The 27,891-nt window shown below is 36.5% G+C and overlaps 1 protein-coding gene across 1 annotated transcript in view; it reads right to left on the bottom strand.

Moving 5' to 3' along the window:
• Nucleotides 1-27,891, bottom strand: part of LOC150092274 (uncharacterized) — a 127,076-nt gene that overhangs the window by 6,468 nt on the left and 92,717 nt on the right. Inside the window, exons 18-28 of the mRNA XM_090414834.1 lie at nucleotides 19,651-19,830; nucleotides 12,757-12,894; nucleotides 11,957-12,023; nucleotides 11,701-11,792; nucleotides 11,437-11,534; nucleotides 11,233-11,350; nucleotides 10,922-11,055; nucleotides 9,058-9,250; nucleotides 8,191-8,397; nucleotides 5,015-6,531; nucleotides 1,719-1,806 (exon numbers count right to left, since the gene is read on the bottom strand). Of these exons, the coding sequence (XP_090270960.1) occupies nucleotides 1,719-1,806; nucleotides 5,015-6,531; nucleotides 8,191-8,397; nucleotides 9,058-9,250; nucleotides 10,922-11,055; nucleotides 11,233-11,350; nucleotides 11,437-11,534; nucleotides 11,701-11,792; nucleotides 11,957-12,023; nucleotides 12,757-12,894; nucleotides 19,651-19,830 (2,832 nt within the window). The remainder of the gene's footprint in view (nucleotides 1-1,718; nucleotides 1,807-5,014; nucleotides 6,532-8,190; nucleotides 8,398-9,057; nucleotides 9,251-10,921; nucleotides 11,056-11,232; nucleotides 11,351-11,436; nucleotides 11,535-11,700; nucleotides 11,793-11,956; nucleotides 12,024-12,756; nucleotides 12,895-19,650; nucleotides 19,831-27,891) is intronic.

Raw genomic sequence — 27,891 nt, 5'->3', positions numbered from 1 at the left:
GGAGTCTCGCATCCGTGGGCATAAGCCTAAACATGTTAACTCGAGTGTTGCACAAAAATTGGAACTGATGTCAGAGCTTTAAGGTGGTGTAACCATTGTACATGTGTGCGAGATTAATCAAAAACGTAAAACAATTTCTCACAAGAAAAAATGAGTTTCTATTAAAATTTAAATGTAGATCATTGTTCTCAGACTGCTTGTACAGTTGGTAGTAGAAATTATGAAAGTGGCCGAAGATAAAATCCTAGAGGAAGCAGTGTACAAGAGATTTGTTCAGTAGTGCTAAAGTGGCTGTGTTAGAGGTGTTGAGTTAGTCAGCTGCTGAAAAGCTTAAAGCATATGGGCCTAAAATTTCAGGGGTATAATGAATGGTCGTGGAGTTTTCGAAAGCACCATGGCATTGTTAATAAAAGAACATGTGGAATCTTTAGGTGCAGGTGAAGAGTAAGTTAAGGCCCTCATTAAAAACGAGGGCTTCTTTTTTTATGAGGCTTACAAGCATCCCTGGTTATAAGCTCAATAAGGAGCGAATTTCAGCGTTATTGTGCAAATGCTGATGGCTTGCATTGGCATTAAGCCTATGGTAGTTGGTAAGGCAAAAAACCTCGTGCTTTAAATGATTCAATGAACCAGTTACTGGTGATATATTCCCACTAAAAAAATGCCTGTGGTTTATAATGGATATTTTTTGGAACTGTGCTACGCTACCAGACATTTGGGCTGAAAATTTCTTCCCATTAAATAAAGGCTGCTTTACTGCTAGATAATACACCTGCTCACCCTAATGATGAGAGGTTAGTGAGCAGAGATGGCAGATTTAAATATCCTTTTCTGCCTCCTAACACTAGTTCACTGATACAGCCAATGGATTAGGACGTAATGTTGCATGTAAAAAGGTTTTCGAAGAGGTGATGGTTGCTTTGGAAGATGCAGGAGGCAGGACACTGCAAAATGAAATGCATACATCAGATCTGCTTTCTTCGACTTAGCAGCTGCATGAAAAGATAAAGATTTTTATCTTAGTCGATGCTTGAAAGAAGTTCAACAATGCAGAATCTAAATTTTGGGACATTTCCGAGGGCAGCAACAAAAATGCAACTGAGAATGGTGTGGAACAGTGGCTCAAAAATGATTACATTTTTTCAAATTTTCAGTCAAATTTTTTCTTAGGTAGAGATTGTGGAGAACAAGAGGATGTGATGAAGAAAAGAATCAGTTGCATGTCATCTTAAATTGTGCATGTGATCAGGGCAGAGCTTTTCTCTCAAGAATCTTGGGTTTTAGATTCTCAAAACATGCAAACTGGCCAAGAATAATGCACATATAAGCAGAGTCCTTGTTGGTTTGCCCTAATTCCAGACATAATCCTTCCTATAAAACAGTTCGCTTTTTGGGGGATGAGAAATAACTTTGCTTCCACTATGAGATGGATTCAATGACCATCTGAGAAACATATAGGTACTTGTCATCCCAGATGGGATACGAATCTAAGGATGCTGTCGCTATTGATTGAGTCAAGAAGGTGCTCCATTTCGTTTTATTAATATTCAGTATAAATAATATACAAACCAAAGTCAGATGTTTATGACATCTCTCACGAACATCTGCAGTGTAAATGAAGAATAAACACAATTAATAATTGTAATATAGAGAATGGTACTGATAGCATAAACAAATTAATTCAAGCAAAATTTTATTTAAGAAATTACTTTTCTTACCTCTTCTCCCTCTTTAATCCATTTTAAAACAGCTTCGTCATCTCCATAATAACCAGCACAACTAATTATTGTTGGTTCTCCGTTGCAGCTTAAAAAAAGTCGTAAATTTTGTTTTAGAAATTGTAATTTATCATGCACACATCTATATTTCTCAATATATGAAAGAGATTCATTTTTAAAATGATACTATATATCGAATCATAATAATGCACTACAGCAATAAGTAACTCAGTTTTGTTCAAAAATTATTTTAATATGATGTCACAGTTTAGGGGGAAGTTAATGTGAATAAATGTGACATTTCATGATGGGCCGGAGCTAACAAGACTATTTGTAGAATACTAAGTGAACTTGAAATCAAAATGTGTAATTAAATAGCGACGTTATTAATAACAGTAAAACAAAGAGAATAAAAGTAAAAAAGCAATATAACTAAGAATGTAATTATTATTATGTAACTATTCTTATGTAATTAGAATGGTAAAACCAAAGTGTCACAGATGTAATAAGAAATAAGTCGAATATAAAATACACAGTGTCCGTTAAATGATATTATTCAAACGGCTATCCTGTAAAAAATCAAACGAACGTGTTTATAGTTTTGACCGCTAGAGTGTGTTGTAAACCATACACTGTAGTTGTTGAAGTAATTTTCAGTTATCATAAACATGTTTCTGTAATATAAACGCTCGTAATTATTATACAATAACAAATAACCCTCTGAATTTAGAGTCTATATTAATTTAAATACCATTTTTTCTAGTGTATGATCATATTGTTTTGTAAATCTATGGTACATAAGCAAAATTACGTTTTCAGTTGAACTGATATCCACGTTGATCGATTTTGTTAATGATAATAATATAGTAAATAAATAAATGAAATAAAATTCTTCTAATGCATTTTTATTTCCAAGAATTAGTAAGCAGAACACTTTTAGTCCTAACTTTGTAAAATCAGCAGGCAGACATTACCAATAGCATCTCTATTTTGTCTCCATGACAAAATACAGTAGATAGTTAGTGTGGAAATGTGTGAACTTTAACTGAACCATGTTAAGTGCTGGTACGATTAGCCAACACCAGAGAGACTTCTAATGTCAAAAGAACGAGGCTATACAATTAGTTTACTCTTTCCAGTGCAGGCATATACTATCTGGATATCCCATGATTATATACACCCACAAGCATGGCTCATAAAGGTATAAAAGGAAGCATAAGGTCTTGCGGGCTTCATAGACAAACATTAACAGTAAAAAATTCCGTAGTGAAGAGCTCAGTGACTTTAGGCGTGGTGCTTTTAAATAGAATGTTACCTTTACAACTCAGTTGGGAAATTTCTACCTTGCTGCAGCTATCCTGATTGACTGTAAGTGATGTTATTACGAAGTGGAAACGCGTAGAAGCAACGGCAGTACCATAACAGTTCATTGGGAGTTGAAAAAAAGGGGTTTCCATAGATGCGTAGATGCACACAAGCCTAGCATCACCAAGGACAATGCCAAACGTTGGGTGGTTGCGGCCATTTTAGACTCTGGAAAAGCGAAAACGGGTTCTCTGCAGTGAATCACGCTTCACCATCAGGCAGTCTGAAAGATGAGACTTCGTTTAGCAGATGCCAGAACTACCTGCCCGAATCTAATGTGTCAAATGTGAAACTTGGCAGAGGACAGATCGCGGTCTTGGGATGTTTTTCGTGGCTTGACCATGCACTATTTCTCCACAAAATATCCAAATTTATTGATGCACTTTTCTCAACGATAGATCGGTTTGTTAATACCAGTACTGAAGAAAGCATTACCAACACCCACTAACCAACATCGCACCACCTGATGAACTTCCTCATCCATAGTGAAATGCCTTCTGGAACGGTGTGTCTTGAGGCAGAGGAAATAAATTGAAATCTGAAGGTGCTAAGCCTGGGGGGGGGGTGATGTAGCAGGGTTTCCCAACGATTACAGGGCAACCACACGCGAATGGTGTGTGTGGAGTAGCGTTGTTGTGGACCAAAATCACGCTTGTCAGTCCTGGTCGTTTGGGTCGAATGTTGGCTTTCAGTTTTTCCAACTTGCACAATAAAGCTCTGCATCGATTCTTTTTTTTTCCTTCGGCAAGACGTCCACCAACACAATGCGATCCTTAGCGATCCCAGAACATTTTGGCCATCACTTTTCGGACAGCGGGAATAGTTTTGAATCGTTTGTGCACAGGAGATTGTGGATGCTTCCAGTTCATGGAGCCTTGTTTGCTCTCCAGGGTAAAGTGATGAACCCACGTTTCATCTCCTGTCACTAGGCGAGCGAGAAATCCTCACCTTTGGCAATGTATCACAATAGTCCTCATGCGTATTGCCTTGTGTTCCCATGATAATTGTCGGTGCACCCATACCTTTCAAAAGCCAAAGACATCGTGAACAATTTCCTGAACATTGAACTTACTCAAGTTCATGTCTTGTGCAATTTCACTCGCTGGTCTTCAAGAATGATGCCCTTAATGCATGAAATGTTGTCTTCTGTTTTGCTCGATGAAGGCTTGCCAGCCGGATGTCGATTTTCAATGTCACTACGTCCCACTTTAAATTCATTGCACCGAAAACACCTGCGTCTTTGATATCACATTTTCGCCATATGCAGCAACCCGTTCACGGTAAATGCCACTTGGTGAAGTGCCTTTTGTTTGCAGAAAACAAATAACTTCACGGACACTTGCTTTAGACGACACTTGTACGGTAGCACCATCTTGCAACTGGAATTAGCTGTGAGGCCACAGAAGCGCCATACTGCAATGGCAGTCTTTTTGAATATAATTAACGGATTTGTCCATCGTATTTTATCAACATCCCCGTCCATAACACAATTTGTGCAGCAATCATTTAATGAGATGGGTGTTGAAGACTTTGACTTGCCTGCACAGACCCCTGATCTTAATCTCGTTGGATACCCACTACAAGCCAAATCTCGCGTCATCCCTGACCAACCTTTCTAATGCTCTTCTAGAAAATGTAAACGAATTATCGGAACAATGTATCAAAAGCCTTCTCAGAAGACTGAAGGCTGTTAAACTAGCAAAAAGCAATCCTTACTCTCGCATATTAATTTTATTAGAGTGACAGTTGGGATGATCAAGTGTCTGGAGATTTGTGATCGGATAGTGTACTAATAAGGCTGTTCTCACTGGGCGATGCGTCTGACACGCTTCCTCACTGACAGCCAATCTAAATCTTAATAAAATGCACCGGCATAAGCCTTAGTTCATGACTGGTTGATTATGAAAGAGTGATAGTGAAATGCTACTTACCTAGTTTGGAGAAGACACTTAATTGGCTTGTCCGATATTTTGATTTTTTCTTTCAGGATTAACTCAAAAGCATGTGGGACTTCAGCGCTTCCAAAAGACACATTACTTGCACTGTCGCTACCTTTACGAGATGTTCTTGTCCAATCCTTCAGTTGTAAGAGGTCACCTTGTGTGCCATTTGTATAACTGTCGTCGGTCTGCAAAGTGGAAAAATCTTCTTGTACGTTTAACAAAGTTCGGCTTTCATCATTGACTACGTTGGTTTCTCTGACAAGATTAACATCGTTGGAGATTTCTGTGTTCTCTGCTTCTTGAGAGGCAGTGTCAGAAGTGGCATCAACTGTAATTTCAATGGCAGTAGTATTTTCAGAGAGATCACTTCGCGTTGCCGGCTGTTCGGTCTTTTGACAAGGCGCTTCAGTGATCTCGATTCCAATTATATTTTTGCCATCTTCTGTGACATCGCTGTGTGATGAATTCATACCAGGACAGATGTGGGAAGATGAGTTTATTCCCTGAGCATGTACGGAAGGCACACCCTTTGTCTTAACTCCATCAAACATTTGATTTTCAGATAATTTTTGGTCGGATTCGTTTGTTCTTAAAAAGTTAGCTAGTTCAACTGCTTCTTTCTTGATAAAGTCCTTTAATGAGGGCAGGCGAGACGATTTTCTAGAACTGAAACCAGAATCACCTTGAAAGGAAATGACAGGCTCTGGTTTTTCTCTAGTAATCCATGTGGGGATATCCTCAGCACTGAGCGACTGGAAACGGCGACTAGCTTCTTTGAGCTTCGCTCCCGTTTTACGAAGATGAAAGAACGATATTCGACCAGTTTTTCCTTTACTGTCTCTTCGAAGTTTCGGAGAACCCTCCAGTGTTCTGTTCGGATGGAGGGAATTTCTATCAAGTTTAGTATCTTTTGGAAGTTTTACAGAAGAGACCGAAGTTTGTCCCACATGTGCTTTCTCTGTTTGATGCAGTGGTGTTGGCTGTTCTTGGTGAACATTTTTTTGACAAGATAATTCTTCTACGAACTCAGACGTTTTTGTTTGATGTGAAGAAGATATTTCTGACGCTCTTAGATGTTTCAAACTATTAAAGGGTTCGTGGTGGGTATTATTTATACTTCGTTGATTGGATACTTCACCATTCGCTGCCACAATGCTAACAGTAGAATCACGTTGGATTTTTTCATTTGACTTTTGATTGTTTTCACTTTCCACATTAGCAATGTCCTCATTAATAATATCTTTACCCGTAAGTGGCTCGCTTTCCTCTGTTGATTCTTCTTCCACCAGGGTTTCTGACAAGCGACTTCCAGTAAACGAAGTTAGTGAGGAATAAACAGTCAGATCCTGTTGAAGAGGATTCTTAACGATCGCTGAGGCTTTTGGAATGGGAATTTGCGTATTTCCTTGTTCAGGTATCACTCCATCATGAGTAGCATCAGACAGTACATTATCTTTAGAGATTTGTTCTTCATTTTCTTCGATTTGTTGCTCCAGGTATAGTTTCTAAATTAAAAGGAGAAAAATATTTGTAACATACATAATAATTATGCATAAATATAATAGTATTAATAGTATAGTACTACTAAGAGTAATATAAATACTATTACGATGCATCACTATGGAGTGACGATATAGATTAGGATACTTAAAGAGGATTAGGATAAATAAGGAAATAGAATTATTTAGAATTATATAGAAATATTAATTATTAATAAAATAATTAATAACGCAGACAAATTTTCTTACTTCATTCTCAACGTATTTAACTAAATTAAAAATCAAAATTTATTTGCACATAAAATTTTATTTATACTGTAATTCAGTGTTTGGAGAAAATAACCACGAGGGGGAGTACTTCATTTATTACAGAAAATCATTCCACACGTTGGAGAGGTTTATTGACTTTCATGTAATGTTTTAGATGAAATCTAGGTCTATCTGTGTTTATTAAATAGCGTTATATTCCTTCTGGACAAAGGCTTTTTTTATCCTGGAATAAATAAAAACATAAGGTATTCTTTTTTGGATCTTATATTTTGTAGACAAATCTAGCTTTTACTTAAAAAGCATAAATCCAAACGATAATGTTTAGCGTTAGAGCAACGACACAGACTGGCTTCATGCTCTTGAAATTCTAGAAAGGGAAGTTGTAATATCGAACTAATAGAAGACACGACTTTCAAAGAGCCCGTATAATTAGCTAAGTTTATTTTTAAGGTTCCATTACCAGAGAGTTTATGAACTAATGAAAGGCAATTATGTAGACTCTACGGACACAGTTTGTCTTCTGCAATGGCCAAATCCTGGCTAGCGAGCCGCATGCGTCTGGCAAGGTTGTTCGCTACAAATCGAGACAATTTTTGGCGTTATTATATTTATCATAAAAAAAAAATATGCTAATTTATCAAAATTATGGTAAAAATTAAAAAAAAATTAAATGAAAAAAATATTGTTTATTATCGATAAAATTATACAGTTTAGTATAATTCAAAATTCTTGCACGAGTCACCCCTGGTTACTTGTATAAAGGAAACAAGAATATATTTTTTTTTATATAAATAAAAATTTTATAATTTAATAAAAAATTTAATATAAGAATGTAATTTTTTCAAACAAATATCGACAATTAAATACAGATTTAAAAAAAAAAAGAAACGATTTATGTAGAATTAATGGCTTTATAATATCTAATGCAAGCAAAAAAATAAGCAATTAAAATCTGGTTTTATCAAAAATTTAACTGTCACGGACCTATGATATAACACAAGTGATACCATCACGTGATAGCAACAACTAACAATGTTCCAACATGCATAGTAACGAATTTAACGTTTTTATTCTGTTTTCTGATTTGTATGTAACACTTGAAGTTATCATAAAATCTAATATTAATTGTATAATTAATTATTTATAGTCTGTTGATATTATTTATAGTCTGTTATATTATTTATATAAGACTTTTTTAGTGATTTTAATTGCTTATTTTTATTAAACTCTTTATTTACATCATAATGCCGAAAATTATCCACAGAAACTTACGTTTTCAAAAAGAATATTTGTTTTTGAGACTAAATATATAAAAAAAAAATTGATTTTCAGAAAGTCGCCATTGAAAGGCCACCACTAACAGTTGTCAAACGAATTGAAATCTTTGTAAGCTACCTCTAATCTTTCCTGGATTTGTGCTGGATTAGCGGGCCTTGCACTACTCGGCAGTGGACAGGGGGAACTTGGAACACTTCCTAGTGGAGACTTGTGGGCACTGACATCGTAAATAATGAGGGTTCCATCCGCAGTGCCTACTAAAATGGTGCCATCAAAAGGAAGAATCGATGTTATTCGGCCATGGTTGGTGTAAGAATCATCTACCTGCAACGTGATAATACCATTATACAGTGCAAATAAATCCAATGAATATCAATAAGTGACTGAAGGGTGGTCCGGTGTCACTGGTTGTGATTTTTTGCTTTAACTACAGTAGTATCAACACGAATTTTTTTAAATTGATCCTTTCTAGGAAGATTCTTGTAATATTGTCATGTGTGGCTGAGTGTCTGTAGTTTGCATTTGCCAGGAGACGACACGAATTATTTGATTTTTTTTTTAATATCAGATTAACTGTGTATAGTTAGGAATACCACGTCTTTCATAGACTGTCTTAAAAATATAATTTACTTAAAGAGATAATGAAAGTACATAAAAGATAAAAGAGGTATGTACAACCTCCCCGCTAAAGTCAAGTTTTATTTGAAGTCAGCCATGTTATTACAGTTAATATAGTGTACTTTATTTACGTAGTTAGTTTATACAGTATAGTTGGGCAAGATACTTTAAAAATATACGACAGGAATTCGCAGAGTAACGAAATTTAAATATTACAAATCACTTTCAAGTACTTGCTATTTAATAACATCGATACACAAGTCTAAACGTGTCTTTCCAATTACCGGGAATTATTGACATATTTTGTTCCTAATAATTTATCTAATATTTTTAAAAACATACATAATGTATACATTTATGATTTACCTTTAAAGTTCTAGAACAACAGTTATCTCTGACGTCATACAACATCCGACAGGTAAGAGTGTGGGGATCCCAGAGTTGGAGCATAGAAGATCCTCGAAGGGTAACCCACACTCCTTGGTCGCCAGAGATCATCCGAAAAATGTATTCTAGACCATTTGACGAGGTCTGAAACTGGTCCAAGAGATCTAGCGTTCTGTAAAGAATAAAAGAAGAAAAAAAAATTACTAGAATTAGAGATCTTCACTGCTTGCATGAGTTCGAACTGGTCTATAATTTTAATTTCAATTTAGTTGAATGTGTAGAAGAAAACTTTGGCACGCAGGTCTGTCGGGTGACTTATCAGCTTTCACGTCTGTATGGAGTTAACAGGCTATGTAAAACATAATAAAAATATTAATAATATAAATTTAAAGGAGAGCTTGTGTAGCTCAGTGGATGTGGCGTTTGCCAACCACGGCGCTTGGCCGCACGAAGGAAGACTTGGTTTCGAGTCTAGTCGGCGACTAGAGGAAATTTTTCTAAGCCTTTTTTCGACCGGTTCCCGAGTTAGTCGATCTCTGGCATGGGCAAGCAGGTTTTTCCTCCCGGAAACTCGGGTTTTTCGTCCTGTAAACTCAAGAAAATCGAAAGTAGAACCCACATTATTTCAGGCATTAAATATATTGTGTTAGGGTTAGGGACCACGAGATGGCGGCACATTTGAGCCGTCTCTTTTCACTGAGTACCGCTTAATTAGTGATAGCCATGGGCCATCTATCTCTGATTGGTACCAGTGGAGATTGAACTGCCCACTCAGTCTCCAAAAGTTAGATAGGGCTAAATGGCCTCGCCTACTCCCCGTATACGGGAATAAAAAGGCGTTAGCTGATTTTTTTTTTTTTTTTTTTTATAAATTTAAAAAAAATAGAAAACTTCCTTAACTCATCATATTATTGTCCTATAGGTGCCTAACTTTTCGTGGGTAGGGATGACATAAAGAAGTGGCATAAAAAAAAAACATATTCACACAATTATACATTTTGTGTTTAGGAGCAGTGCATTCCATATCGCTCTAGAGGCAACGCTACTTCTTTCTGGTCAATGCGAAAACTGCAATAAATACAAAACCAAAATCTGCAGAATGCATTATGGACATTATCCTGTTGAGTTATCCTGCAAGTACCCTCGTGGAAAAACTAACCAATCAACAAGCATATGAGAGAGAATAGTACTTCATCTAAACTGGAAATAGAAGGTTATAAATATCGTAGTATTGCATCTTAAATGGTACATGGGTGCGATTAATTCCCCAAAACAGTGGTTTACCACACAAAAATACTTCATCCTCCATTTTAAACTTTCTAGTAATACGAAGGGACTCATACTAACGCTAATAACGCGGGAATAAATAGCTAACGCCATTTATTCTCGCGTAGGAAGTAGGCGAGGCTGTTTTAGCCCTATCTAACTTTTGGAGACTGAGTGGGCAGTTCAATCTCCACTGGTAGCTAATCAGAGATAGCTTCCCTAAGGCTATCACTAATTAATCGGCACTCAGTGAAGAAGGCGGGTAGTAAGTGCCGCCATCTGGTGGTCCCAAACAGTAACACAATATATTTAATGTCTGAAAATAGTGTTGGTCCGACGGACGATTTTCTTGAGTTTCCGGGAGGAAACACCCGCTAACCCATGCCACAGATCGACTAACTCTGGAACCGGTCGAGAAAAGGCTTAGAAAAGTTCCTGTAGTCGGTGACTAGATTCGAACGCCTTTCGTCGTGCGGTCAAGCGCTGTAGAGTGCAAACGCCACTTCTACTGAGCTACACAGGCTCCTGCAAGAAAAATAACATTTTCGAATGTTGAAATATATGTCATTCTACTTACCTAGCACTTAGGATCACTACAAGACTCCCACAAGCACACCACAGGCGTCTTCCCACCAGCTGCAAACATGTGACGGAGCTTGAGCCGATAACAACATAAAATACGTCAGGTTTGGGTGCTCTGCCTTGAACATTCTGCAAAACAAATACCTTTTCAATTCGAGGGATTTTAGTTTGTGCTTCTTAATTTCTAAGGGGAACTAACAATAACCTTAAATTGTCACTAACTGGAAATGTACTATTTTTAAAATTATGAAATCAATTCAAATGGCTCAAAATTTGTAGTCTTGTAAGTCCATATCCAAAACTGACCTCTATAACTGCCAAGGTCCCATCAGCAAGTCCAGCAAACACCTGTTTGACCCCATCTCTTTGATGAGAACAAAGACTAAACACACTGTCATTGAGGCTAATTTCCCATAGTAGCTTCCTGTAATTAGCGAACAAAAAAAAATTATTTTAAGACAGTAAAGCCAGCTAAAATACACTGAGATTCAAACTACAGTTCTGTCTTACCTGGAGATGGTGTGGTAAGCGTGAACGAAACGGGAAAGTGTTCCAAAAAGCATTATTGTGTCGTCAGGGGCGTGCATGCACATCACCCGAGAATCAAACTGAAAAAAATAAATAATAAATTAATAATACGTGGCAACATATTATTAATTTGAGAGGGTAACTCATATTTGTAGTTTTTAGATGCTGTTAAAAAAAGCATCTATTTAAACGAAAACGTCTATTGAATATATTTTTTCGATGGCTGAAAAATAAATAAATATTTACCTCAACGTTCAGCCTATACATGATGTTTTCTACGCAGTTCACCATAGATACTCTGGAACCATGTTTGTAACCATGGCAAAGCCACATCTTATCTGCATAATCAGGGAAAGCAAACGTGTTATTTATTATGTGTGAAACAGCAACTCAAACTCATGAGATATTTCTAAGATTTGAAAGAAAACGCGTAACACAAAATAAAAAGGCATTCCTATTTGAATGGTTTTGTACGAGTGCACATTTACCTTCAGATACTTACCTCTACCAAACACTGCAGCACATTCAATGATTAGATTGTGAGGGCCTTCGAGTTCCACTTGGGCCATCTGAAAAATAATTCACAACAGTGACATATTGGGTTACATTTTAATGCTTTAAATAATTGTGTAATAATGATAATTATTGTAGTATATTATAGGTTAATTTCTCAGACTTGCATGAAACCGTATTTGCAGTCATGACTCCAAAATATTTAAATTTAGGACTTTGTCTATTTCAATGTAAATGCTTGTGTAGCTCAGTGGAAGTGATGCTTGGTCGTTTAAAATCAGGCTTAAGTTCAAGTCTAGTTGCCGCTTGCAGAAATTTTCTCTTAGCCTTTCTTCGATTGTTTGCCGATCTCTGGCACGAGTAAATGAGTTTTACCTCTCGAAATCTCGTTTTTTTTTTTTTTTTTTTTTCTCGTAAACTCAAGAAAATCGATCGTAGTATTCCACGTTATTTCAGAACGTAACATATCTTGTTAGGGTTAGGTACCAAGAGATGGCAGCACTTGTTTGCCAGCCTCTTCATCGTTGGCTGCTATAATTAGTGATAGCATGGGCCAGCTATCTCTGATTGACTACCGGTTTTCACGCCTATATCAGCTAATGATTCTGTCCTTTTATTAATGATTATTATAGGGGGGTTTGGCTGATTGGTTTTTGTTCCTATTTACTTTCTCTTTAGTTCTCGATATGTCTGTGTCATCTGTATATTGTATCATTTAACTAAAAGATAAATTACAAAATTTTTCCTGCTTTCTTAGCATTGAGATTTGAATCAATTGAAATAACTCACCATTCTTTCTCTTTCCCTAATAGCCTGCTTTTCTCTTTCTTTTTTCTTTGCCTTTTCCTGTAGAATTTTGTAATAGCAGGCCTCTTTTGAAGCAATTTCTTGTCTCCTAGGAAACGGTTCAAATTCTTCAAATGCCACCTGGTAGTGTAAAGATGAAACTTGTTGAGATATTGAAATCACAATAGAATGGTAAACTCATTGATAATGTCTTAGAAAAATACAACAAAGCACGAAGTACTAGCTTAGCTTATTAGAAATTATCAAAATTGATATTTGCTGTATTAAAAAAAATTACAAGGTTTTTGTGAATTAACTGGAACAGTAAAAAAAAAAAAAGTCGCGTACAGTGCACGAAATCTGATTAAAGTGCTTATCTAGATGGCCACTAGATGACTCTACTGCTGTTACTACTAACTAACCTTCGCTTGGTGTAGTTAGAATAGAAAACATTTAAACTATGAAACAAATACATAGTATAAAATTATAAAAATAACAAATTTTACGTAAACTTCATTGCACACAATACATAAATGTTTAGGCAAAATAAAAAAGTTCATATTTTAATCATCATCACTGTCTTCAAAAGAACATTTCGTAGATGTTTTTTTATTTATGAGTGATCGGACGTTATCATCGCTCGAAATCTCTTGGACATCATTCGTATAATTCTCATTGCATACTTCGGCTGGTTTAGTTATCAAGAAGTCACTAATAAGACCTTGCTTACCACTATGCTGCAATTTTTTATTTGGTTCGACGCCATCTATTAATTGTACCAGTTCCTCCGCATTTAAATCTGTTTCCCCATCAATTAATTAACTAATGAAAATGAAAAGATAAAGAGTTACTACAGTTTGTAGACCGTGTTAAATCGAAACTGCGCTGTATAAGTACCGCGTTATACGAGGGTTACCTGTATTTTGTAAAGTATGATGAGTTGTGGTCGTGCAATTTCCGTTCCATCAAAAATGGCAAATTTCAATGAAGTTTGCATCAGGGAGGACAGCACAGACTTCAAGGAAAAACAGTTATGGATTCTTCGAGATGTTACACTTTGATTTAGGAGAGGAAACAACAAGCAAAATACATATATTTGATTTTTTTTTAGTTCAAAAGTTCGTTCCAGTAAAATGGATACTTGTTTCTTTATTTGTTATTTTTTGACATGCGTGTAATTCATTTTCAAGGATGAAGCTGTGAGTCAGTATTTTCATTCTATTCTGCGGTGATATACGACAAGATGCGTAACAAAAACGACCAGTCATCTTCTAGGAATTGAGTTCTTCATCACGACAATGATCCCGCTCATTCTACTTTGCCTATGCGAACATTTTGGACCCTAAATGGTATTACTGCTTGACATTCTACTCACTCCCCAGATCTTGAATCATTTTTCAATTAAAATTTAAAAAAATTACAATTAAAAAAAAAATCAGGCCACACTTGACAAGTGAAGCTTGAAAATGCACCGAACGAGGTTTCCTATACAAACTAAAAGAACCACTTTAAATTGACAGCATGTATTGTCACTATAACTCGGCTTCTAATGAAACAAATGTCATAAACAGTTGACACAACACTAATGAAGGTCGCCGCTTTCGACAACAAAAAGATACAACAGGTGGCGCCACTAGTTTCTTCTATTTTCGAAAAGTTCGGTTTCTTTTTGGACAGAGGGTGTATTTATGATAGGCAACTACGGACGACGCCAAATCGTAAAAAGTGAAAAAAAAAAAAAAAAAAAAAAACGAAACATCGCATTGCTTTTTTATTGCTTGTAATTTAAAATGTTAATATAATTTTAATTTATTATTATTATTATTATACGAAATCTCCAGTAATCCTAGTACTAATCCAGACAGGTTACAACATGACTTAATCTCGTATCCCTTATGGATCTTCAATAATTTACGAGGCGTGCGTGCGTGCGTGTGTGTGTGTGTGTGTGCGCGCGCGCGCGCTGAGGTCGCACAAATGTAAAATGTATTTCTAGTGGGTGGCCGCATTCAAAATAAAGTTTGAAAATTACTGCTGTGGAAAGTAGTAGTTATGAGCACCGAACATAAATCCGTCACTGCCCTTGACCTACCCTCCTGCTTACTTTTATTTTTCCATTTTATAAATATTACTTCAAAAGTTTGTCTACAGTGTACGCTGTCATTTTGACTATTATTATTTGTAGTTATTCTGTTATAATCGCAGGAATTAAGAAAAATAAACATATAAATGTACGAATAGCTAAAAATTACAGTGGAAAATGGTTCTGATTTTTATTATTCTCGCCAGATGGCAGCACAGTATGACTAATACAAATAATGCTTAATGGTATACAAGTAGGAAACTCTATTACATTTGTAACATTATTACATACCATTTGTTTCAGTTAATTAACCAAATAGGAGCCGAAATGTGCCTTCAGTTCATAAATTATCTGTTTATTCTAACAATCAGTGTTGCAGCAGCAGCGTTAAGATCGCTTGCTATCCATCCTCAATTATATAAGCGACTGGTAAATTTCTGCGTCTCTCATTTAAAGTCCGCAACCAAACTGCAACAGCAGATTAGAACAGGATAGATCATTTATAAATTAATAGGTGTACTTGATACAAATTCGAAGAATATACTCAGATTATAAATACCAACATGAAAAACTGATATAGTACTGTATACACCACTCATATTGTTAAATAAATTAATCATATAAATCAGTGTCAAAAGCTAATCAATGTAGTTGTAATTAGATATTATATGATATTATACTGTCAAATTATGTACTAAAAGTCGAATGTACTTTATTATATTATATTATATTATATTATAGTGGTAGTGGGCAGTTTTACCGAGACTTTTTTTTTTTTTATTGGAATAAAATGAAAACTTCAATGGATCGCCAAGTTTTGTAATATTGATACTAAATAGTATCAGTTTAGCCAGAGACCAAAAAGCAGTGCGCATGCGTACAGGCAAACCGAATTTGAAAGATGCTTAAGCAGTTTTTGCGATACATGCTAGACAACTAATATCAGAAGACATGATAGGCATTGGCATATATTTTTTAAATTCGTCTACAGCTTCCCAAAGTTCACATTTTTTTCTATTATTTTATGGGACTCTGGCCTACGAAAGAGTAAACTAGGATTTTTTATTTTTTAATATTTATTTATATTTTTACATAGTAAGAAAAATTTTCTTCTATAAACTAAATATATAACTTTTAAATATCACTTCAGACGTCCAGTAAGCGTAGCAATGATCTCACACCTTCCCGCTTTTATTATACATGTTCATATAAATAACTGTATACAATAGTTTACAACTGTATACAATAGTTTGATATGTACATTCTGCTGACCATAAAGGTCAGCAGAATGTACATATCAAACAAAGCCCCCCTATGCCTCTGGTATTAGTGGAAATATACAATATCTATAAAATACAATATCTATAAAAATATTTATAACTTGAAGACAAAGCTTAAGGTCTCGCTGGAGCCACTTAGGAAGAGGGCCTCTTCTGGGCAGTGCCATAGATGCCAAAAATTTGGTCATGCCCAGAAGTTGTGCAAAGCTCAATACAGATGTTTAAAATGTGATGACACTTACCCCACACATACCTGCTCCAAGCCAAAAACCACCCCGACTAAGTCCGCTAATTGTGGTAGCCCCCACCCTGCAAATTACAGAGGGTGCATTTGCCACCCAAAAAACAGGCAAACTGAGTTAATCCGTCAATCTACCTCACTATCAGAAACGAGAGCTCCAGAAGCTCAAGTTCATCAGGCTCCTATTAGTTTGAACAAGATGACAGGTGTTCACCCACCATCAACTGAGCCCCCCCAAGAAAATAAATCTTCAACACCACACAATAACATATCCTGACGTGGCCCGCCCCCAAAAAAGCAGTCCATGATCAGAACATGCCAAATTCACATTCAAATACAACAGCCATCATCACCTCTTCTCTTGTAAATATGTTACAGGATTTCAGAAACGCAAATCCATCACTAAGCACTACAAAAAGTTTCTTGAAGCAGACACAGTCCATTTTATCTGCACTCTCCAATGCATAGGAAAAAAATTTCCCCAGATTCTCTAATGATTATTGCATGGAATGCCAACGGCCTTAAAAATAAAATACTAGAAGTGCAGGAATTCAATGACAGATATAATCCGGATATATTATTAATTAATGAAACTCACTCGAGACCTGCTGACAATTCTAAATTCAAAGGGTATCAACTTTACAGGAATGATAGGCTGGATTATAGAGGTGGTGGTACAGCCATCCTCATCAAAAATCACATCAACCATCATACTGTAGCCATTCCTACAACCACTAATCTCGAAGTCACAGGTATCAATGTCATCACAAACTCTGTCGGAAACATAAAAATCTATGCTGCTTATCAAAAACATTGCTGAACACAGATCTGGATGCTATCCTCGGCGTTAAACTACCGGTTATTATCGCCGGAGATTTAAACGCGAAACATCACGCCTGGAGCAGTAGGTCTAAAAATATGATTGGCCGCATCCTCTTTAACTACACAAGCTCAAATTGTGCAGTGGCTGGCCCTTCAGTGCCAACTCATCACAGTCCGACTGGCTCATCCGACGTCTTGGATATAGCTGTCCTTCAGAATGTCAACCTACAGTACTCCCTGGAATCATTGAATGAATTATCATCAGACCACAATCCTATTCTGCTCCAAATGGGTTATCAGAGGGGACTTCCCCCTTCGCCTCACACCTTCATTCTCTGGGAAAAACTATCCAAAATGCTTCCAAACTACATTGATCCCGTCCCTCATATTAATTCCAAGGAAGAAATTGATTCTTACTGATCAAATCAACACATAGCATCTATCACCTCAAATTCAATTGCTTTTAAACCTACCAGATGACATAATGAACTTAATCAGGGGAAATTAAAGCAAGAAAAAGATACCACAACACTGGAGGCACCCCAAGACAAAAAATATCTCAACAAAATGAACAGTGCAGTGAGAGATGCACTTAAAGCCCACAGAAACAAACTACGGGAAGACAAATTAGCCTCGATATCACCTGGTGATCAAACCGTCTGGAAGTTCCTGAGAACCATAAAAAACAAAAACAAATCTCTTCCTCCTCTCAAATCTGACCTGAACATTGTTTACACAGATGCAGAAAAAGCCGAAACTATAACTAAAAATTTAGAAAAACAGTATAGCGCTTCTTATGATAATCTGAATTTCAATCATATTTACAAAGTCCACTGCCACGTCAGACACGTGTTAAAACGGCCTGACACCTGTACCAGCCAACTCACACCTACTTCTCCAGCTGAAATTTATGACATTATAAAGAACTTAAAGAATAAAAAAAAGCTCCAGGGTCTGACGGCATATCGTACAACAATAATAAATGCTATGTTCAGGTTTAAGTACTTTCCCTCTGCATGGAAGTTGGCAGACGTAGTTCCTATATACAAGTTGATTTTAGCTGGCATTCCATTAGATGTAGTCCAAATTATAAAGTCATTTCTTAGTGACAGACGAATGCAAGTCAAACTAAATGATATATTATCTACCCAGCGACCAATCTTGGCAGGATGGCCTCAAGAGTCCCTACTGGCACCGATACTTTTCGCGATTTACATGGCGGACATTCCGCACAATCCAATGTCATCTATCATTGCCCTATACGCAGAGACACAGCTATACTAACCAGATCTATTAAACCCACCTTGTCACCAAGAAACTGCAAGAAAACTTGCAAAGATTAGAGCACTGGTTCTCGGAATGGAGACTGCAAGTAAACCCTCAGAAGAGTATTGCCATGCTCTTCACTAAAAACTCAATACTCCCCAAAGATGACATCTTCTATTTAATACCAAGATTCCCTGGAAAGCAGAAGCCAAATATCTGGGTGTACTGCTGGACAGAAAACTAACTTTCAGTTCACATATAAAAGCCTCATGTTCAAAAGCATCAAGAGTCATTGCACAGCTTTACCCTCGTACCAATAGGAATAGTAAGTTGGATACCAAAATAAAACTGCTCCTTTATCAGTTGATGATTCGACCCATTATTACTTATGCATCCCCAGTCTGGAGCCACAGCTCAAGTACAAATATCCTCAAACTACAGAGAGTGCAAAACAAATGTCTCCGCATGATCTTAAACGCACCATGGTATATCAGAAATGTCCAATTCCACCAGGATACAAATATCCCCTACATCTACTCTTTCCTGCAGTCTTCAGCAGTAAAGCGTCTTGCACCCTGAGAGGGTAATGGATGGCAATGCTGTAGCCAATGAAGCTCTAACTGAGGCTCGGTTATTGCTGTTATCCTCCTGCCATGATCAGAGCTTTAATAGCTCAATAACACCTTATCCCTACACTGTCCTCTACAGATAACGGGGAAGATTAAAAGCATTCTTGCTACGTCCCTTTAAGCCAGTCCTTATAAGGACTCTTGTCCTGGCTATTTGCATTAAAAATATTTGAAGATTATTTTTAATGCAAATTTCATTAGCATTAAAAATATTCGTTCATCAAAATCTTTAAAGATTTACAGATATGTAACGTACTTTGGAATTCTAATCAGGTTTTACTACAGGTTTTATGCTAGTAATAAATATTCTGATTTATTAAATACTGAATTAAATGCGACTTCTTAATTTCTTGTCAGAATTAATTTGATATTTTAAAAATATATTATCAAATACACCATTTTTATTTTTGAATCATGAATTTTATAATTGACTTCGAAGAAGTTTTAGATCACCTATCATAGGAATCTCATTTCTAGACATTTCTTCATAATTATTTTATAATTATGAAGATTAATTATTATTATTCATAATTATTTTGTCCTATATCTTAAATAATTAATTTCTCTATCACTTACCTTTACTAGCCCTTCTAGGTCAAAGCAAAGTTTCGCTGCTGCCTTTAACTGCCGCATGATGGAGACAGTGTCGTGCTTTGCCAATATGGCTTCTTCCTGAAGTTTGAAAATAGCCAATGCAAATCGAAATAGAACTTTGGGTCCCTCCAAAAGAAAACAGTCCCAAATTCGAAGCAATGTCTGGAAAAGAACAAAAACGTTACTAAAACAGAATGACAAATGAAACTGTGGAATAAATTGTAAAAATATTGACAAACGTGTTTATGTCAGTAAAACAGTACCCCACCCCTAAAAATTGCAACAATGAAATCTTATAAAACCCATAAATAACCGGCATCCAAAACTGCATCTCGTGTGGCTGTGCCCAGGTGTTCCTATACTTTTGAAACCATAGTGTATTTGATCTATTTTATTTTGAACAACTTCATTAGCTTTGCCATCGTTGTCCTCTTGCTTAAGCGGCAATACTCACCTTGAAAAATATTCCAGTAACTATGAGGCATCACGCGAACTCGATATAAAAACATCCCAGACGATAATTAATGCACCGTAGTCATGGAAACCTAGAGGTACCTTGCAGCTAAGCAAGTATCGTAACGCCAAGTTAACAATGTAACATAAACATTACTTCCGTTACTATGACAAATATGTAGCACGCCATTAGCTAGAGAAACAAGCATATACATGTTCCAGCAGTCGGATTGTAAATAGTACTTTCGTTGCCAAGGGCAACTCACGTGATTACTTATGAGCAACTCATGCAATCCGTTAGACATTAATTAACAATAGCTAGTCTTTCGCGCGAGTTGATGGTGTTTGAAATGTGCAAGATACCGGATTGGTATGTTGCAACTTAGCAGACGATGGAGAGACAAAACTTTTTTTTTTTTTCTTTCTTTGGCTATTTTTTTAGGCGTCTGCTAAATAAAAAATCGTCTCGGTTGCAAATTACAGGCAACCGTAATGATAATAATGTTGGAAGTTCCCCTGCATTACTGACGCCTGGAGGAGACTTGTGAAATCATCAGAAGTGTCACAGAAGGTGAAAAAAAAAAAAAAAAAACTTTCTACACACACACACACACACATATATATATATATATTATATATATATATATATATTTTTTTTTTTTTCGTCGTGCGGCATTTTCTGAAGCGTCATAAAAAGTGAAAGGTCACACTAGAAATGTTTGCTCACGTGCTACAGCTTTCCAGTGGTCGTAAAAATCTTTCGATGTAGTGCGTTAGAATAGGTACACGACAGATGCCTCGGGCAACTTTTTTTTTTTTTAGAGTACACTTAAAAAAAAACGAAGTTCGGATGTTTGTTATTTTGTGTCTTTTGAAGCGGCGATGACGTCACGAATCGAGGGTCTGGAGAAAAGAGACAGTACAGGTCGGGAACCCAATTTCCTTTAGTTCGTTGTTATTCTTTGAACTGGTTTCGAGCGGTAGGGGGGGGGGAGAAATGCGGAGAGACGGAAGCCACCACCTCTAAACCCTCAATGTTGAATTCCCCCGTCACCAGAATACGGAAACACACTCTTTTGGCAGCTGTTTTCTCCCTCTCATCTACCCCCCCCCTCCCGCCACTTTACGCTTCAGCAAGTTTCCAAAATTACTGAAGATGCCGTAAGTTGATAGGCGGCACGCGGACGGCGACATGACCATTAAGCGCTCGCCTGCCTGTCTTCTTTCCTAGCGATTATAGCACTGAGTGGGGGCGACAAACAGCAGCGGCAGATAATGCCAGCTTAAAGACACATTTATAGGCCACAAGATGGCGCTGAAAGTTTGGAAAGCGTACATTTGTTATAGGGTGTTCATAAAATGGAGCGAACTAATACGCCCGAATTTTTTATACTGTCAATAGTTAAACGTCGATATATATATTTCTTTACAACCCGCCCCCTCAAAAAAAAAAAAAAAAAAAACTCCCTTTAGCTTTATAGTCGGTTTTAAAACAAACCTATTATTAATGTAAAAATATCTATAAAACTGCAAATAGACAAGAAAAACTAAACAATTATAAACAAAAATGGATTGAACATGTAAACCAAATGGCCAATACCCGACATTCTAAACAAATACTAAAATATAAGCCAATCGAAAAGAGAAGGAAGGGTAGACCTTGCTAAATTGCTAACATTAGCTAAATGTTAGTAATTTAGCTAACATTTGCTAAATGTTTGTAATAAATATTCTGATATATTAAATACTGAATTAAATGCAACTTCTTAATTTCTTGTCAGCATTAATTTGATACTTTAAAATGGTGTGTTATCAAATACACCATTTTTATTTTTGAATCATGAAAGTATATTAAATCATAAATGGATATTGAATGGATAATGAGACCAGAACAGTATGGTCTACACCTGTAATTAGTGTTATGATGATGAAATTAGTTAAATATTATATTTATTTCATTAATTATTATTTTATTTTTTATGTTTTTTATTATTAAACTATTATAAAAATAAATAAAAAGCCACGGACGATATTAATACTACAGATTTGCAAATCTTTCACAGATGAGTCATAAAAATAATTATTTTAACTAAACAAAATATAAATTAGCTTAGTAAAAATAGAGTAAATATAATAACCATACAAATTAATATTTTACGAACAATTTATTATTGTAATTTAAAATAAATAGGAAGAAAAAGATCATAACCATAGAAGAAAACATTTTACCATTATAAATTTATTTAATTGTTTTAAATTATGTTTTATTGGTAGGGAAATCATTTAAATAAGAAATTTGTCCCTAAATATTTCGCGCATGCGTGTTATTTGATAATGTTTATGTATTTAGGAATTAAAATTATGTCTTCTAAGTTTTAAACGAAACTGCATTTAGAAGTTAATAAATAACAGACATTTTGCAATTTTTGGGGGGTGAGGGGTCAAAATTCAAGGGTCCCTCGCAACTGTTGCATTGGTCGATTTTAAATATTCACTTATACTTCGTTCAGTATTTTACTTCCGCAAGTAGTGATGTTGGAGTGGGATTGTAATGACAACTTTCGTCTCACATGGGGAGAAAAAAAAACGTGAATAATATAGAGTAAGCACGCATGCTCATAGAAAAAAAAAAAACTTTACGTGGATTTTTGCTTCTGAGTCGCAGGCTGTCTATCACATAAATCTTTAGTTTTTTCTGTTTGTATTTTCTTTCACCCCGTAAAAATTAATGCTAGTACAAGAAAAACTCTTAGTTTTCTTGGAAATATATTTGCTGGTTTTATTTTGCTTTATTTTTTAAATCCTGGAAGTGGATGCGTATAACCACACGTTAGTTGTCTTGGCATTTTTCTTGTACTGTAAAGAGAAGGAACTTTTAATGGAGTTAGCACTGGACAATTCCAAGACTACATTATGAAAAATAAAATAAAAATCTTATCAAATATGCTTCTTTGCAATTGTTACTTTTCTTTCATATCGGGCCTGCATCGTTTATCAACGTTACAATTTTATTCGGAGCAGCATCCAACATCACTTCGTTTATTTCATTGTCTGAATGAAGGATGAGTTCAAGAAAGCAATTTTTTTGTTTTTCTTTTCAGTTATATAATTCATATTAATGGGCAGTCGTTTTCTCTAGAAACAAATGATAAAAACTAATACTCATTTCAACCGGTAGCTCTTGAAAATTTAGCAGTTTACAGATAATCTACAACCAACATAGCTAAATGTATACACCCTCTATCAAAAAAAACAACCAAACTTTTAGATAATAGAAGAAACTAGTGGCGCCACCTGTTGTATCTTTTTGTTGTCGAAAGCAGCAACCTTCATTAGTGTTGTGTCAACTGTTTATGACATTTGTTTCATTAGAAGCCGAGTTCTAGTGCCAAGAGTGACAGTGTGTTTTGACGAATGGTCGGTCATCACGATATTCATGACGTACGCGACGAATTCTCGTTATTAATCGCTTCAAAACTTCGAGATAAAACTCACCATTGACCGTTTGGCCAGGCGGAACGAATTCTTTGTGGATAATGCCCTTTTAATCATAGAAAAAAAATCAGCATTGTCTTTACTTTTGACTTCTCCAAGCGACTTTTTTCCGGATGCCCCTCTTCTGGTGGTCTCCACTCAGCACTGTTTCGGGCTCACTCAAACACCACGTTTCGTCACCAGTAACGATCGTTTCAAGGAAGTTTGAGTCCTTACGAGCGGTTTTAATGAGGTCCTTGCAGTGTTCAATTCGATACATTTTTTGGTCGTCGGTCAACTTGTGGGGAACAAATCGCGAATTCAATTTACGAAGGCCCAAACTCTCGATCAAAATGTGCTCAGTTGATTTTGGAATCCCTAATTCATCTTCAATCAATCTCAAGGACGATTTCAGGTTTTCTTTGATGAAATAACGCACTTTTTGACAAAGTAAAGTCTAGTTTTTGGACGGCCCGGCTTTTCGTCGTCCTCAAGCGTCTCATGACCACTTTGAAGTCGCTTAAAGCACTCGTATACTTGAGTACGGGATAAGCATTCATCACCGTATGCTTTTTGAAGCATTTGATGCGTTTCAGTAAACCTTTTACCAAGTTTAACACAAAAGTCAATCGCAACTCTCTGTTTGAAACTCATTTTCCGACCGTCCGTCAAAACACACTGTGACTCTTGGCACTATAACTCGGCTTCTAATGAAACAAATGTCATAAACAGTTGACACAACACTAATCAAAGTTGCCGCTTTCGACAACAAAAAGATGCAACAGGTGGCGCCACTAGTTTATTCTATTTTCGAAAAGTTCGGTTTCTTTTTGTACAAAAGTAAAGGGATTCCCCCCCCCCCTAGAATGACATATCGTATACAATAGTCTCCGTAGCTGAAGTCGTCAACAATGATGTAGTACTAGAGGTCACGAAATAACAATAATCGTGTCTATTTCTTCAGTGCTCCAGCGACTGTCTGTTGCAATAAAAGACCTTTCGAAATCCTTCCCAACAATCTATCGAAGAAACTAAATAAAATATTGTTAATCAGGGTAATAGCTACGATCTTCTTTCCATACAGTTAATCCTTTGAGAGCTTTTAGATGGGTTCTCCTTACAGCGCTAAGACTTAAAGCCTTCGTCCAATTATCCATTTTTCGGGAGATAGGTAATTCAGCCATCACAAAGCATTGGCAACAGAAAAATATGAGGATGTCTTGGATGTTGCTTCATGCCTTCGTTTCGATTTTTCGAAGTACAATTGAAAAAAAAAAAAAAAACTGGTCTCGTTATCCCAGACTCCTTTCAAAATAGCTTGGCAGATTAGTTATAACTTATACTGAAAAAGTCTGTCTATAGAACTCTTCAGAACTAAAATCAACGTTCCCTCCTCCGCAATCCTCTATCCACCGTACTAACGTGATGATAGAAACTGACACAGTCTTTGGAATCACCAGATTTTATAATAGTTTGAATTTTGTTTTTCAAAGTGTGCTATTTTCGTGTATACACCTCCAAGAACGCATGGGAAAGCACTCCAATCTAGACCCCTTCGTCTCCACTACTAAATTTTCCATGTACATGCACCCTACCATAAATAAACACACAGCGTCATCTATTGACCACATTTTTATCTAAAAACTGTGTGAATTCTCTGGCCGATTTGCGTGTATGCGGATTGAAAACCCGAGTTTAAGAAAGAAAAAACAATTACTACCCCCCCCCCCCCGTATGAGATATTTAGTTGGTGTCATTTATATTATTTTTTAGTCTCGTCTACGGGAGACTAAAAAATAATATAAATTTTTTAGAATTATCTGACTTTTGTGTGCCGACAATGAATGTCAGGGGTCAACATACCATTACGATTTTTTTTTTTTTTTTTTTTCTTCCGAAGAGTCAGAAAATCCTGTTACAAGAAATAAGCACACAACTAAGCACACAAGGTCAACGAGACTAGCGGGGAGGGGGGGGGTACTCTAGGAATGAGAATCACGATGAGGGTAGAGGGCAACGTTGGCGAAAGTGCGTCACGAGAGCTTCTCTAATGAATAGGCCTGCTGTAATAACGAAGCTGCTGTAGGCAAATATCACCGACGCACAGTAACTGTCTCATTCCCCAGGGGGCGCAACGGGATGTCCTTCGAGGCATTCTATTCTTACGTTTCCAAGCAACACATGCAGGGCGATAAAAGCAAAACAGAAAGGCAACTCTACAATCATTAGTGTGGCAGGATCCTGTTTTGTTGTACGGTGGACCTTATTCTATCTGTTTTTCTGTTTTCATAATAAGCATGCTGACATTTAGCTTGCCTTATTTCTATATGAACGGAATAAATAGGCCAAAGTTTCCTTTTTTTTTAAATGTATTTCACTCAACAGATGCTCGTGGCAGCTGCACGCGCGATCTTTCTGTCGAAGCTTACTCGGGTCGAGTTTGAATCGAGAAATTGTTCAAAATATTCTTTTCTTATACCGGCCCGGAGGTATGTTGCGGACCGCTAATAACGGGTGAGAGGGGGGGGGGTGACCATCTGCCTCTCGTTCGCAAGACACACACACACACCGTCCCGTACTCGCGCGTGCGTAAGTCTGGTAGCTTTTTAAGCGAACCAGGTGCAATGACTCGGATGCAGCGGTGGGCTCGCAGGCACGTAAGATCGGGGGGGGGGGTGAAGAAAACATCGGCAAGAAAACATCTCAAACATGTGATAAGTTTCCTTCAGTGAAAAACTATGGTTTCATACTAAGTGACATCGTGTGTGCGTCATCCACATAGGGCATTAGAAATCAATGACGAATCCATTGCAGTTCTCAGTATGCTTTTAAAACTTCAGACTCTTCTCCTAATATTCCTTAAGTTAAAACATACTAATGGAAAGTTTTTCCAGTTGGTTTTAATTTAAATTAAACCTGCCAAGAAATTAGATTCTTTTTTAAAGAGGCTAATGACTTCAGATCGATTGCCTTAGTAACCCATAAACAAGGAGATAATTTATTCGGAAAATTTCATTTAAAATATAGTCCGTTACTCATTTGTTTATTTTGAGGAGAGATTTGAAAAAGAAATTGCATTAGTATAGTTCGCCCACAGTTTGTAGATCTCTGCTTGGCGTCTTGCCAAGAATAGTCGATTCATGCTGAAGTGGAGAAAGAAATGAAGGACTTACGAATTGGTCGCCAACAAGCGAAATCACGTGCTTTATAGGGTAAAATTTCCCAACGATTAACTGCGAAGTAAAAAAATAAAATAAGTAAAGGTTGGTCGATTGATAGGGCCTTTGCTACTAATGGCTCGCAAAAAGTTAAGCAAGTTTGAGCGCGGTTAGTAGTTGGAAGGGGTTAATCTTTCGATGCTGTTGGCACACTCTCCCTCGATGAGTCTTTGGACTCCCTGGAGGTGTCACATGATAATAATAATAATAAGTACAGTAAGCGGATTATTTGTAGTTGCAAAATTAGGCTAAAGAAAATTATATTTTAACCATTTTGAATGGCAAAATTAGGAGAAAAAAATGTCTATTGCATATATTGGCAGAAATCAAAAACAAAGCTCCTCTAAGTTCAGTTATTCTGCTAATGACCCATACAAGAATGTGTTTACTAAACGTACTTATTATTATTATTATTATCATCATCATCTCCAGTTTTTAAAAGACTTAACCTTACTTGTTAAGTCTTTTAAGAATGTGTAGTGGATTTCGGTTTTATATAAACGAAAATCATACCCTTTTGTATGCCTCCCACCTACGAAAGGGTTTGTAAACCTTCAGTAAATTCGTATTTTTAGCCAGCCAAACATGAGATCTTTATCAAGCCACTTCAGGCCCTCCAGTAAGCAGGGTAGTGACCTCACACTGGGGATGAAATTCATCTCCCACGTAAAACTGCTTATTGAAGAACAATACAGATATATAACATTATTAAAAATAAATCTGCAAACACCTTTTACGCACCAAAGGGAACAGCCGAGGCAGTTTAGCCCTGATTAACTTTATTGAACATTGCAGCCAATCTCCACCCTTAGCCGTCACTGACAGCTGACCCAAGGCTGACATTGATTTCCATTGGCATCCAGGGAGGAGAGTCTTATGATTCCTAACCCTATCACTATATTTATACATTTACGTCTTTGTACTTGGTCCCACTAGTCATGTCACTTAACTCCCTTGATTTCTTCTGGCAGATAATATCCATCACCCCTCTCACCTATAAATCCACTACTGAAGGATCGGCACTGTTCGTATAGCGCCGATTCTTCAGGGGATTTGCATATTTCTTTATTACGAATAA

This window comes from Typopeltis vanoorti, chromosome 26 (genome assembly GCF_054136105.1).
Source record: "Typopeltis vanoorti isolate ZY-2024b chromosome 26, IOZ_Tvanoo_1.0, whole genome shotgun sequence".
In the NCBI taxonomy this organism is placed as follows: Eukaryota; Metazoa; Arthropoda; class Arachnida; order Uropygi; family Thelyphonidae; genus Typopeltis; species Typopeltis vanoorti.
This window is presented reverse-complemented; position numbering and strand designations above follow the sequence as displayed.